This window comes from Lepisosteus platostomus, chromosome 1 (assembly GCF_059453375.1).
Source record: "Lepisosteus platostomus isolate fLepPlt1 chromosome 1, fLepPlt1.hap1, whole genome shotgun sequence".
Taxonomy (NCBI): Eukaryota; Metazoa; Chordata; class Actinopteri; order Semionotiformes; family Lepisosteidae; genus Lepisosteus; species Lepisosteus platostomus.
Window position 1 is genome coordinate 59980720 of NC_142611.1, and position 15332 is coordinate 59996051.

The 15332-nt window shown below is 33.3% G+C and overlaps 1 protein-coding gene across 5 annotated transcripts in view; it reads left to right on the plus strand.

Moving 5' to 3' along the window:
- Positions 1–561: 561 nt before the first annotated feature.
- Positions 562–15332, plus strand: part of gria2b (glutamate receptor, ionotropic, AMPA 2b) — a 73155-nt gene continuing 58384 nt past the window's right edge. For 3 of the 5 annotated variants that reach the window (XR_015938665.1, XM_088633256.1, XM_088633259.1), the window contains exons 1-2: positions 565–983; positions 1281–1421. Coding sequence is in view for 4 of the 5 variants with exons in the window: in XM_088633256.1 (XP_088489382.1) it covers positions 899–983; positions 1281–1421 (226 nt within the window). In the remaining variant the exon portion in view is untranslated. Of the gene's footprint in view, positions 984–1280; positions 1422–15332 lie in introns of all 5 variants that reach the window. The other 2 variants (XM_088633257.1, XM_088633258.1) reach the window with 2 other exon arrangements.

Consider the following 15332-nt stretch of genomic DNA (forward strand, 5'->3'; position numbering starts at 1 on the left):
TTCTTAAAATGTTAACGTCATTGACTTCATGGTTTAAAAGACCTGGACATCAATCATTACAAATTATTCACTGGCATCTACCACTGACTAAAGATTAGAGTTATATGGGTAGTACTATTAGAGAAAAAAATGTAGATACAAAATGTCTACCAGTTATTATTGTAAGTCTTTATAGTTCGTAATCTTTTAGTCACAAATTACAAACAGGTTTTATCAATATTGATTAATCCTACAAAAACTTCTTTAGATTTTAAAGAGCAATAATATTTCGAGGTCCCTAAAGATATACAAAACAAAAACGTGTTCTCTTTCTTAGATGACAGTCTAACCCACAAAGATTCAAAATCTGCCCACATATAAATATAATTCAGGAGAGTGCACTTAAAACACCCACTCCTTAAAAAATGAAGCACAGGAAATAAATTTTATAGTGCAAATAAGTATAATTAAAATGCCATTATCGTATTTAAATCGACCTATCTGTACATACACACATATATAATATATATACGTATGCTTCAAGGTAATAAGATAAATACATAATGTGAGCTCGACGATGTTCGTGCCTTTACGTCCTCATTAACATTCCTCCCTTGTCCGTGATGCTGGAAGGAGAGCTCCAGTGAGCAGTGAAAAGAAGTGCAGTGCTCTTGTGTGAGCGAAGGTACTGATACAGTGGGACAAACATCGCCAGGAAGAAAAGGGGAAAAATCTGCATTAAACCGTTATATCATTGTTGGAACTGGAACTAGGAATTTCGAAATTAACTATCATCAGAAATAAAAATCTGGTTTCTTTCAATTTTACATCACCACTATGAATAGGATCTAATCGGGACTACTCTTCTGAGAAATTTAACGAGGGAATATTCGGTGGATGTGGTCATATTTCTTTGGAAATGCACAAGATTATGAATATATCTATCTTCCTTCTACCTGTTTTATGGGGACTGGTGTTTGGAGGCTCTCCCAGCGTACAAATCGGTATGTAAAACCAAGATAAATGGGTAACTGTAAAATCAGTTAATAAATACCCAATTTAACAGGATTAAATTAACATTCAAAGCATGCAGCATTCCGATATATGGTGATTCGTGAAACATGTATTTAATTTATATCTTATTGTTAACGTTTTTAAATTTTCGCAAAATTAAATGCATTGTAAAATACACATTTACTTTCGCCTAAATAGAGTTAATCCTGCTCATTTTAAGTATACAGTATGATCACTCGTTGTTCTAACATTCCTTGTCTGATATATTTTTTTCCTGTTTTCCACAGGGGGATTATTTCCAAGGGGTGCAGATCAGGAATACAGTGCATTTCGAATAGGAATGGTCCAATTCGGCACATCCGAGTTTAGACTGACGCCCCATATTGACAATTTGGAAGTAGCAAACAGCTTTGCTGTCACCAATTGTTGTGAGTAATTAAGATACTCGTCAAGATTAAACCAGTATATTAATTTTAGAAATGAAAAATATATTTTCACCGTGGGTGTGACCATAAACCTACTTGCGTACTGTATATGTCTTCGCGTAATTAAAATGACAATTTCAGTACAAAATGAGATAACGTTACGTATTTCGCAATTATATTTTCCCAATGCAGATGTGTTGTATTCTAAAGAATGCTTCCCCATGTTGACAAAGACAGTTTAGCCTGATACCGTTGTAATTCTACAAGTAGGCTTTATTAGTTGTTGCAATATATAATTGGTGTTTGTGTTTCAGGTTAGGAAAACCACTGAACTTTCTATCCGTAGGATAACCATAAAACACGTGCCATTAACATGTTCGTATCGTTTTATATTTATGACTTTGTCGTATCATTTGCTCTTATTATTAAAAGCTTATTACATTTTGTATTGCACAAGCATTTGGAAATCTCCATTTTCGCGGCTTGACAGCGTGTATTTGTGCTTGAGAGAGATCAAGGTAAAGTTGGTTACCACAGTAACAGTAAGAAATGGCTTCTCTGAATATGAGCTGAAGATAATGAGGAAACCATTATTTTCGGTATTTGCAGTGGCAAGATTACATAAAACCAGTGCAATCTCGAAAAAAAGAGTCATATCACAGTTGCAGTTAAGTGCATTAGACCAGTGGAAGATTTTAATCGGAAGCTACAGTATACAGTATATGCAGTTAAAGAAAAGCTCAATTCATAAGTACATCTAAATTAAATCTAAAATTGTTTTCTTTTAAGAACGGGCCTGTAATAGCAAGGAGACCCCAAAACTGAAGTTACAAATTCGAACACCCAGTAATGGCAAGCAGTTACGGATTGTGACATAGAATAATAAAATTAACGCCAGTGACACTGACACACACGTCTTGACACACTGCATTTAATGATCTGAAAATGTACATTTATGTCTGGCTTCTTACCGAGAGACAGATCAATTATTGTATCCGCATTCCAAAAATACCGCATCTCCTTGGGAAGAAGTACTGTATAGTAATTTCAAAATATAAACCCATAAATCTTTCATTCGCGACAAACCAACAGTGTTATTACTGCAACCTTTTTTTTTACAGCATCATGTTCACGGATATGCTTTCAGATAAACGATCAGCTCGTTTCTTTGCGTTTCATCTACCCAGTAGTAGGCCATTTCCGTTTAAAATCAAGCTTTGCGGCTCTGCGGGCTTCACTGCACCATGCCATTGTGACAAGAGGATGCTGATTCATGCAAAATACTCTGTCGCTAATAGCACCGAATAGAGTTTAAAGTCAATGTATTATTATTATTATTATTATTATTATTATTATTCGATCAAAAAGTTACACATAAATCTGTTTTTTATTTTATATATATATTTTCTGATATGGATTAATTTAATGTGTTTTTTTGCACCAAAAATGCTTTTATAAACGCCAGTACAAACATTAGGTAGCATTTTCATGGGCTCCTTCTAGCCTATTTGACCTATTTTATTATTTTCTTAAGTTACGTAATCATTGCAAGTCTCTACTCTTCTAAGGAGTATACTGTACTGTGTTTTTAGATTTCAGCTCACGAGAAGTGTTAACATTACAATAAAGGAGACTTGCCAGTCAGTGCTTTTTGTATCTCTACATTTCGTCAGCGATGAATAAATTGATTGCCTTGTTAAGCCATGTATCTAAAGAGAAGAGCTTACTGCTGCATGAGCTGGAATAGAATTTTGCTGATGTTGTGTCTGATATATACTATATATATACAGTATATGTACTGTATGTGTTCTTTGTAATACCAAAGTGGTGTTAAGGTACTAAGCTTTATCACAGTATTTTCATTTTGAAAAGGATACAATTGTGTTTGGTTTGATTGATTTTACTCATTAAAAACAAAAAACATTTCTCTTAGTTTGAAAGCTGCATAGTCAAACGAAATTTGAAATATTATCCATTATAAAAGTGTAAGTAATCATAATGTATTACTTTACCAGCAATCACCTCACCAGCATATTGATTTGCAAATTGTGGTGAAACTCCAATATATAGTTAAATAGTATCCTTCTTTTGTCTCATTTTAGGAAGCCAGTTAAACATTAAAAACTCGTGAACACATGAGCCATATGAAGGCTTATTTAATTATGCTAAACTGGAGCTTTCTTATACTCAAATTCCATATTTACTGAAAATAGTGTCACCTTGTAAATCCTTGATCCTGTTTCTTTGTGGAAAAACCTGACCCAATTGCACTTGAAAGAACACTTTAATACGTATTAATACAACATGCTGTAGTATATGTCTTATATAGGTATGAAAGCTCAATCAATAGTGATTTATATATTCTTTTGAGGTGAACAGCTAAATTAAAGGATATATGTTTTATGTATACAGTATTTTAAATAGGTTGTTTTTTAAGGGTTATCATAACTAAAACTGCAATAGCAATTTTGTTATTAACATTTTACTATATTATATAATAACATCATCTATTGAACAACATTTAGTTTTAAAATGAAATGAAATGTTTCTTAGTAGTAGTTCTTAATATGGCACATTTTTGTCCTATTTTAAACATAAATGGCAAAAATAAAATTAGAATTCAAGATCATGGGCTATACATTCAAAAGAAAAAAATCAGAATCCCTTATAAAATATAAAATATATTTATAAAATATAAAATATATAAAAATGCAATAGGATTGCTAACATACTGTATTATTAACAGTATGTTAAAAGACAATCCAATACTTTATATACTGTATCTATATTGTAATCACTAGATGGCAGTCTGATTCAAAATATATTAATTTACTTTAAGGATTAAACAAATTACTGCCTATAGAAGATCATAGTGTACATATGCAAATATCAAGGTTGGGAATTGTTTGGGGAAGGCAAAATCCCGATTTCACCAGGACATAATTATATTGTATAAAAATACTAGATGAAAATGAAAAGAAATACAGTTTTCAAAATAGTATGTCAATCTGCAACATGGCGAATTCCAGGGGACCACTCAATTCGCTAAATAATTCAGCTCTGTTGATGAAGCTCAATTGAATAAACTTTTAGAATTAAGTTTTAAAGCAATGCAATGAGTTGAACAAATGTCAGGCTTTATTTATTTGGATTCAATCAACAAGCAATCACTATAGATCTAAAGAGCTTTTTCTCTGTCAGCTAATAAAAAAGCGTTATTGAATTGGATCCCTAGACAGCCTGTGGGCTTTGTATTTATTTAATTTGATGCTTTGTTTACAATCAGTAGAACCATTTAATGGATTTTTGAAGCATGATTAAAAATACAAGCTAGACCCCTAAGTAAGAACATTACAAAGGCATATATATTGCTGACTGAATACAGAAAATAAATCAAAACCATAATTTGATTTAAACAGGGTAGATTTAAACATTAAGTGTTTTGAAGTGCCCAGTATTTATGTATGTATGACCTTATCCAGCAGGAGGCTTTCTTGGGGAAATTAGTTATGATTTGAAAATGATTTTTCACCTGTACTACCTAGCTAGAATGATTTTAAAAAACAGATGGTTTTTCATGGTTTGAGAAAAATATTCTTAAGAAGTGGTAATGTGGACAAATCTTCCAGCCATTTCACACAAGATCCTGGAAAGAATTATGTAGGTCTGCACCTTAAATGGGTACTCTTTTGTAATGTGGCTTTACATCTATAGCCTTAAATGTGAAGTGTACGAGAACTTAAGTGTCCAAAAAGGCAGACTAGAATTTTAATACTACTTTTCAGTAAAACATTCACATCAGACTGTATGTCTATTCCTAGGAAATAGTGATAAAGTACCTTTTACTGCCAATGCAGAAATAAGATTTAAATTTGAATTTAAGTAAGGAAATCAATTATATAACAAAGTCATATAATTAACATGCATTAAAGCTCTAAAAAAAGACCATTATATGGATTAAATTATAGATTCAGCCAACCACCCAAAAACAGCTTTCAAACATGTCAGTGTTGATGATAGCTTTTTGTTTGTGAGGTGCTTTTTGGAAAAACTCATCTGCTGATATCAGATTATGCCATCAGGTATTGGGAATATAAATTGGCAATTCCCCGATGTATTGGAATTCTGATTTAAATGAAAACAACCTACTCACTGACTACAAATTGTAAACCCAGTATATGACCAGAGCTGTCCATTTTATGCATGCAAGAAATCTTACTTAAAAAAATATCTTGTTTTGAACTCATTATAGGCTCATAGATTAAATGGATTTAACCTGGCCTTTATCCAGGTTTCATAGGAAAGCAACAATAAGAATGGCTAATGAAAAACTAAAGTATGTCATTCTCCCCACTAAGACAATACAATAAAGGTTTCTGAATATTTATGATAATCTTATTGTTTCTAAAAATGTATCCCATCCTGGGATTTTCTTTTCTATACAGTACAGTAGGTGGGGGTAGTTTGTTGATTTTAAATCAAACCAACAACTTCAAATTTTGGAAAATGGCCAAGGCAGACAAGTTATTTTTTAAATTTCTTTATTACTTTACTATAGCCCGTGCAATTAATCTGTATCAATAAAAGGAAAAAACAATGGTGGCTAAAAAGCAAAATAATACTATTGTAAGTTATGTTATAAAATAGGTGAAAGTATGGATCAATGTACGTATTTGTATTATAATGTAAAGACAGCATTATAATCTACCACACTGTTCAATTTGGGGAAATAGGGTATAGTTTCATATTAATAGAAAACAATGACCACAAAGTTTGTGTTAGTTTAATGCAACATGTATTTTTTTTAAAAGTACAGATACATTCTAAAGTAAAATGAATTTTGTGTCTAAAGCTGAATAAATTAGAAGGCTTGTGGTGTTCTAATGACTTCTGGACAGCACTGCGTGAAATGTAAGTGTTTGGGAAGGAAGATGAGATATGACGGAATTGCGTTTTATGAACTCTCTGTTTAAGCCTTCCCTGCTATGGGATCAGCTGTTGCGATTATGTATCAGCAGTCTTTGAAGTGACATAGTTATTCTGCTGACAAATTATTTTAAAACCAAACTGCACAATTAACAATACGTCGGTTAACGTATTGTTAATTGGTGGTGGTGGAGGGGAGTCCCCATTACCTGTAAAGCGCTTTGAGTGGAGTGTCCAGAAAAAGCGCTATATAAGTGTAAGCAATTATTATTAATTATTATTATTAACATTCCAGTATGGTGTTTAGAATGAGCATGTAAAAAAATTTAACAGTGGACGATGATTATTCCATTCTAAATTCCAAATCCCATCTTGGAATAAAAATAAAAAAACAGAACAAACTGAAGTAGGTGTGACAACATTCACATAAAACAAGCACATCACAAAAAGGCACATCATTAAACAGGCAGTGTATTTGCTTACAGTATGTCTCACATCTTGGACAGTTTTTGCCTTTTGTGTTGAAGATTAAAAAAACATTTAGAGTAACCATGTAAAATATGTTCTGCTTTAAATGTATTTAAAAACCTCATGTATTAAGCACATTAGAGGTACAGATATTCAATAATTTAGGATTTTAGTTCTCACTGACCAAAAGATTACCATCCATACTGGTGCATATTGTTTAGCAAATTTGTTAAAATATTTAAAAATATGTGCAAAGTTTCAAAACTTACGTTAACAGATCAGATAAAAAATAAACCCATTTCAACAGGACATCTACTGTTTTTGATGCTATACAGTATGTACTATATTAGTATATTACAGTATACTGTATATGCAAACACTATTTTCTTATCTGAGTATCTTGATTTTTTTTTCTGTTTAAATAATCTTAGGGTAATTCATTAACTTGATAATTCATGTAGTTATACTTCCTTTTAGGATGTACAATTATTTAGCATAGAAATGTCATATATTTGACTACAATGATGAGTGATATAATATCACAGGTAGTTTAATATATATATACTGTATATGGTAGAAAATAATATTAAATTCAGTACTGGTTACAAAACAATTACATGCATACATAAGCTAGAATCTAGCTTAGAATTTGAAGAATACTAATGTAGTTTGCTTCTAAAAATTTCCATGACACAATACATTCCTTAGGAGTAAGGATAAGGTTGAGTGAAGTATGTATTTAAAGTTTCTGCCAATCAACAGTTCCTCTTTTCTCAGTTTCTTCTGTAATTCATTGAAATTAAATTAAAGGGGCCTGTGGGATTCTGCAGTGGAGTCCTGCAGGGTTTAAGGTAGGTGGTTGCTTTGATCTGTTTCTTGGTTACCAGGGAGGGATTTAATGGCGACTGCTGTGAAAGTAAGGAAGACACTGAGATGAGTATTCAGGGTACTGAGAGAATATGAGTAGGTAGACATCATACAGAACTTCTGCGCAATTAGTATATTCACCCTTTCATTATACCATGGCACACACACTTTGACTTTTGCATCAAAACCCATATTTTTCAACAAAGTTTAATTAAAGAGTACATGGCAAATGTGCTTTCAGTGTATAAATTCTTTACTCTTTCAGATATATTGATTTATACCTGACTTGTTAAACTTGTTTTACATATACTGTAGATATATCGTGTGTTTTAGGAAACAGATGCATTACCTTTTCCTACATTTCCTACATTTTCCTTACACATTCTACATTTATTTTATTTTCTTAACATCTGAATTCTTATGTCTATATAAATCTGACATTTTACATATGAAAATTGTATTAATTGTAATACCTCTTTAAAATCTCAAAATTATATAATTAGTATATAATGTAAGAAATATATATATTAATTTAAAATAATATATAATAATAATAACACAATAATTAATACAGAAAGGGAGTTTTGTAGGAAGTTTTCTTTTTCCTTTGAGTTTCTTCTAAGAAGCAAATACATTAAATTTGTTCATTTTCATTTTGCCAGATATTGAAATTAATACTATTTCATTTACAAGGTAACCTATTTTGGTCAAATTGGACACATGAGCCATGAGAACCTTTTATCCTCTGAAAGGAAAATATTTTAAGATGCTTTTATAACTGTGGAGTAGACTTTTTCAAACCCATAAGGTTACAAGTCATTTAAAATAATTTGAGTGTGGAGTTTTGTCAGCATGAAAGTTGTAGAGGACCAAATGGAAGTCAATTCCACACCGAAGTAGAAAGAAAAAAAACACTATTTTATCTTTGCAGTCTTCATCACATGTACAGTAAGGACCTGAAGAAGACATCACAGTCAAAGCATTGCGTTACTTTCTTCTTTCTACTTTTCAGTGTGGATTGTTAATGAAAACATTTCTTAAGACTGAGAAAAGGGTTCAATGAGATCAATAATTAGTTCATTACTTAATTAAGAGCTCAAAGGAATAAAAACGCTGTGGCCTTCAAAATTGAACACGGGGAATCAATACAATGTCATATTAGAATAATGGAGCAGAAGATTGCATTTCTATATACCTTGAGTTGCGTGCTCAAATTACCTATCATATTTTGTCCATTTAACCATCCATTATCCAGCTACTTAGGCCTGGTGCACCAACTCAGATTCTATCCCAGAAGCACAGGACACAAGTAGGAAGCACAATTATGGCAGAATGACAGTCCATCGTAGGGTACACACAAACACCCAGAGACAGTTTAGAGTCACCAGTTAACCTAAATGGCATGTCTTTGTTGGTTGAATGAAACCAGAGCAGCTGGTAAAACATAGAAAAAACTGTACAGAATGAGCAAAAATGTACTGACTTAATTACTAGGCCTGCTAATATGTGGATACATAACATTTACCAGATTTAATTTGATTATTTTCTTAAATTATGGCTGCTGTAATTCACTTTGTCTTTAAAATATAGACCATCGCTATGGCACTCAGTCATAAAAATGTTTTGTCGGCAGCTTGATAGCACTACAAGTTCTATTTGCAGTTCTGTTTCATTAATAATTTTTGAAAAAGCAATTTAACACTTTTGCAGTAGCTTTTTCATATTTTTATGTCCACACCTTCAAACTCAGTCTGTTTTTTTGTTTGATTTTAGGGAAATGATTCTTGAATTCCCTCTCTAATGTATACTAATAAAACAACTAGATGTATTTTTTTATGAAACTCATTTAGTCAAAATTATTAATTTAATATTTAAACATTAAACTACGTTTACTGTTCAGTGTTTATTAGCGTTCTGTATTAAAGACATACAGAATAAATGGGAAAATATCAAATTGCACAAATTCCTGATTTCCTTTTAACTTTGTATTTTATCACTTGATAATATAGCCTTTGTCTGTTATATCAATAACAACAGTGCAAGTAGAATTTCTTAGGCAAGACCAGATGCAATACTTTTTATGGTTCTTTCTTTTTGTGGTTTTATATTCCTATTCATAAATTAAGGGGGTGGAATTGTGGCGCTATGATTAGCATTGCTATCTTTGTGGAGTTTGTATGTTCTTCCTGTGTTCTCTTGGGTTTCCTCCAGGTGCTCTGGTATCCTCCCACAGTCCAAAGACATACTGGTAGGTTAACTGTCATCTTGGAGAACTGAACTGATTCTGGTGTGAATATGTGTTTCTGTGAGCCCTGCAATGGACTGGTGTCCCATCCAGGGTGTATCTCCTTGTACTTGTTGCTTGCTTCGATAGGCTCTGGCTCTCCTGTGACCCTGAATTGGGTGAAGTGGTTAAAAAATGATGGATGGATGGGCAAACTGAGGGAATGTAGCAAATTTAGAATTTGGAATTGATTAGATTAAGTATTTTTGTAGGCTACAATGTAAGAAATGTGACGGAGAGGGAAAAACCTCTCTGTCACTTGTTTGAACAACTGGAAAGGTTCACACAGCTCTTTAGACACAAGATAACATTCTAATTGAACTGTTACTATCTGTTCCGGAGATTTGCAAGAAAGGGCTATTGTAACTAGGATGGTAGTTATTAAATGGTCTAGACTGGGTTTTTTTAAACACACATATGATAGTAACAAACTTTATAACTAGAAGTACCAGGCCAGATTTCAAGGAGTCATTAATGAGGTTAGTAATAAACTGGGTAAAGGGCAAAGAAATTTGAGGAGAGGTTATAGGAATAAGATCTAAAACAGAAATATAAGGGCCCTCTGCTCTGTGATATTGTGACTTCTGTATAATTTCTTATGAAGGATTTACTATCCCCAGGAATAAACGTGGATCAAGTGAATCTGTAATTTGGTAATTTTGACAAGTAACAGAGTATAATAACAGGAATTGAAAAACTGGCAATATCCAAAATGGAGGAGTTACTATCTATAATACTGAATACAGAAAATAAATTACAGTTTTGTGAAACTTTTAAAAAATGAAAAGAAAAAATGACTGAAACGCCAAAGATAACAGCAACTATACAAACTGAATTCCATTTTACATTTCTGTCACATACTGTATAAAGCCATTTTCCTATGATCAATACAGGATCCTAAATTCTGAATAGTTTAATGGCCTTGAAGAAATTTGACAAAAGTAATTGATTATAAGAGTTTCCTTTCATAGTTTTAGTCATGAGTTTGTGGAACACAGGAATAGTAAAACAGGTTAGCATGAATACTCCTACTTATATTGCTGGCAACAAATAAGTTGGAAGTACTATGAAAGATTCTGAACCGATTTCCATTGAGTTTGTAATAGTAATACCACTTCACATCTTAGACAGAGAGAAAGATTTCCTTTTCATATCCAAAAGGATCTTGAAATTTTAATTGAATGTTTCACAAAATATCTGTGTAGGCTTCTGCTTAGTTATTGAACTATCATCTAAGAAACACAATGCTAATTTGACTTCATGTACCACAGCAGCATTAAAAACTGTTGTCTTCTGAATGCTGGAGTCAATATGAAAAAAATTCGAAAGGAAAAGGAAAGGCAAAATAAGCATTGTGTTCTTTAACAGAAAGCTATTTCAATTTATAACCATTATACATCTTCACAAGCTTTCCTTTTACATTCTGCTGCTCTGAATCTGTCCTTTTCCCATGACTTTTCCCATGACAGTGACTTTTATCAGTCACTGAGCGACCTCAGTGACTGATAAGACATCAGTCTGAGAAGTCCAAGCCACAGCACCAGTGTGAGTACAGCTCTCCTTGTCCCTGCTAGGATTGCAGAGCCTCTCGCAGGCTCTGAAATACTGTACAGAGCTAATCCCTATACACTGGATGACTGGCACACCAAAAGACAGAGTCTTCGTAGCAGCACAATTTTACACTGCCTGTATTTCAGAGGGGATGATGTCACTTCTGTAACTCGCTTACTGCACTATGCCGTTACATTACATTAGTATGTACAGTATGTGCATGCATAGTAAATCTATTAATAAAACCTATAAATCAAAACTTTGAAGGTACAAAATTAAATTTAGCATGGTAAGCTTTTTAGCAGGAGGGCTACTAGCTAGTTAATAGTACTTCTTTAAAAATCGTTTAGTTTAATTTTTGAATTTATTTTAGTGAATACTCTTCTTTATTGGACATGGCTAGAGGGAATCCCAGTATCAACATCTTAACCAGCTGTGTGGTTCTTTAAATTATTTTTCACAATTTTCAGTTTCAATAATATTTAGCAATGTTACCCTTTTTTATTTTTAGTGTTTATTTTGCAGTACTGTAGCTTTGTCTTTGTTTTGAAGTATTAAATCTCATAAAGAAGCTAATGTTAAACCTATGACTATTGATTTTATATGAAACCTGCAGGGTGTTCACACTTGGTAATCTGAGGGATTTAGGAAGGATAATTGTTGGAGGTTGAGTTGCCAGCATGAGTCCTACTGCTGTTTTACTTTACTACATATCATTGTGCAACTGCCTGATTTTAATGGGAATGATTTATAATTATGAATTATCTTTTAAAATTATGAATTATAATTATCTTTTAAAGAAACCTACAATTAACCTAAGACTATTTAGAATGCTTATAACTACAAAAGAAAATTTAAGCTGCTCACCTGATATATCAGCTTCCACGTGTTAATATGGACTTTCAGAATTTATAAAACAATAAACAAAGTATTCAATTAAATACTGCTTTGTCAGTTTTATTTGGAATAATCTACTGTATGTGTTGGATGTGTGTAGTTGGAATGATGTAGTTAATCATGTAGTTAGAAAGGAGTATTATGGATAACTAAATCCTAACTGCTTATCCTGATGCTGTGTTCCATTTTACAGCACTAAATTAAAAATATAATTTGAAAGAAATTTCAAATTGCAAAGGTACAGTAAGTGCTTAAAAATCATTTCATTCATTTTTTATCATTGTTTTGTGTGAATCAGTAGGTGATAATGCTGTAAGTGATTAAAAAGTGAAGAACAGAAGCATTCATTTAAATAATAATAACATCACTTTATTAACACTTTTCAATTTCTTGCATTAGGAATTATCTTCTTGCATACCACAGCTTGCTCTCCATGAGACACAGACACACATAGGGAAAGAGCCTGGGGTCAGAGCACAGAGTCAGCCATTGTACCGCACCCCTGGAGCAGGTGGGGTTAAGGGCCCTGCTCAGGAGTCCAACAGAGTAGGATTCCTCGGCCGGCTGCCGGATTTGAACCAGCAACCTTCTAGCCAAAGGCACAGTTCCTTAGCCACAGAGCCACCGCCCTGCCTGGTGGCTTTTTTACATATGAAAAACACCTTCATATGTAAGATTGTGTTTTATTCATTTTATACTCACCTGATTAGAATCAGCAGTTGTTTATTTATGTCTTGGCTCTCAGCTAAGAGTACAGTACATCAGGAGAATGAGGATAGGCTAATGTCATTCTCTTGACTTTCCTACCCACTAGAGCAAGTCAACTTTTGACATCCTGGATGCTCTACAGCGCCTTACAGGAGAGCTGATGCAAAGCAGAGAAGGAGAGTGTCTCTCACTGACATCACTGCAAGCCCATAGGTGTTTGGGAAGGAGGAGTGTAACGAACCCCAGCTAATCTCGGCAATCTACCAATTGTGCACTTGTTGGCTAGTAACATAACCAAAGCTTTACATTTCCTTGGCTTCTGGTATGTTTGTGGCTGTGTTTGTGTGTGCCCTGTGGTGGACAGACATCCCATACAGGGTGGATCCTGCCAAACCAGGATAGGGTCTGGCTCCCCTGTCACCCTGAATTCGATAATGCAGTTTGTAAATGGATGGACATATAAAGCATTGCTGTTTTGTTATCTTGGTGTTATTTCATGAGGAAAGTCATTGTAAAGTGCAAATGCTGTTAACAACATTGTAATTTTGAGATATAGTAAATTAACCACATGGCATTTCTAAGTGGATTAATCAAAGGTAAACTCAAAAACCTTTTACAATTGTTCTGGGTATAATGTTTACAAGTTATTTCTACAACCTTTGCAGATAAATGGTTGTTTCCAGTTTCCCATATCAAAACCACAGATTTGTACAAATGGATAAATATGCTGCAGTGCTTTTTTGTTTGTATTGATCTTCACCAACTAAACCTCTTTTCAATAAAGTATAGTACATTTTTTTTCTCATAAGTGTACCTTTATTTGCAAAGGGAATACAAACATCTCCAGTATTGTTAGATATAGTCAGCTCCTGAAGTGAATTGCCCTTGACCATTTTAAATGCCATACACGTACTGTAGCTTTAATAAGAAATCAAAGTTACGGGCAAAATATCACATTGACCTTTTTCAAAGCAAGTGTATATGGATTTACCAGCAGCAAAAAGGGCACGGAAAAGCTTGGGTTATATAACTGTTGATTTGAGAATGATTTGTTAGCTTTTTAAAATTATTGTTTTTTAGCTTAAATTCATAAAATACGTTTCTCACAACCTATAATTATGATAAAGGAAAATACATATTTTTGTTTTGTAATGTTATGAAATTATCATGCAAAACATCTGAATAATAATGGATTCCCTTACTTGTATACAGTAACTATATGCAGAGCTATAGTCCTCATTATTGTTATGTCACGCTCAAAGTAAGAGGATGAGTGAAGCCACTTGTAAGGCTCTGTTATTGTAATGATCATCTTTCATAGGACTTTTTTTATGGATGAAGGAATACCCATCCCCCATAAATAAGAAGCTTTTTGAATGATCTTGCCTGCAAGCCTTTCTTTTTAACACTGTGGTCTCTTCTGTGTGACAAGCATCCGCCAGTTACAAAAGCATGCAGTCATGAGACACTGGGGTCCTCTGTCCACCCCTAGTGCAGCTGCAGGAAGGGCAGCAGTAATGTGTGGTTTTCCATCACCATGCTTACATATCTTAACCCAGTCTTGGAGCATCAACCCATGATAGCACAATAGCATAATTCACTGACTTGGCCCATCTGATCCTTGGCCTGCTTGTAAGAAATTCTTGCAAGTGTGCCCTGTGGTACGTGTGTTTATTGATGTAGATCTAATTAGGGTTCAGCTGTGAAATAAATAAAATAAATCAGTTTACAAGTGACTTGTTCCAGATTGAAGCCAGGCTCCAGTCATGTAAAGATCAAATGACTAGTAATTTAACCAAATGTTTTTTCAAAGCCAAACAATTCCTGTGATTGTAGTTAACGGTTGCATGAAATAATGAAGTTGCCAAATAGAGAGACAGTAACATTAAGAAGTGACAGTTTACTAAAAAATGTTTGCTTTTCTTTCACTTGTTTGTCAGTTCACAACCTGTGGTTTTGGGGATGTAACCTGTCCTACAGAACAGATATAATTTTGAAGTAGACAGTCTTGGATTGCAGGAAACTAGGATGGCATTACTAAAAGATGAAAAGGTTTATACAACAATATGTAGAATTTGATTATTGGTATCCAGAGGGATTGTCAAATTATCATTGTTTCTTATAGCAAGCACACAGGTAAACTCAAGAAAAATTTGTAATTTTAAGCAAATTCTCCAAAGAAAATATAATGTAAATTAGTTTCCCAATCAGAA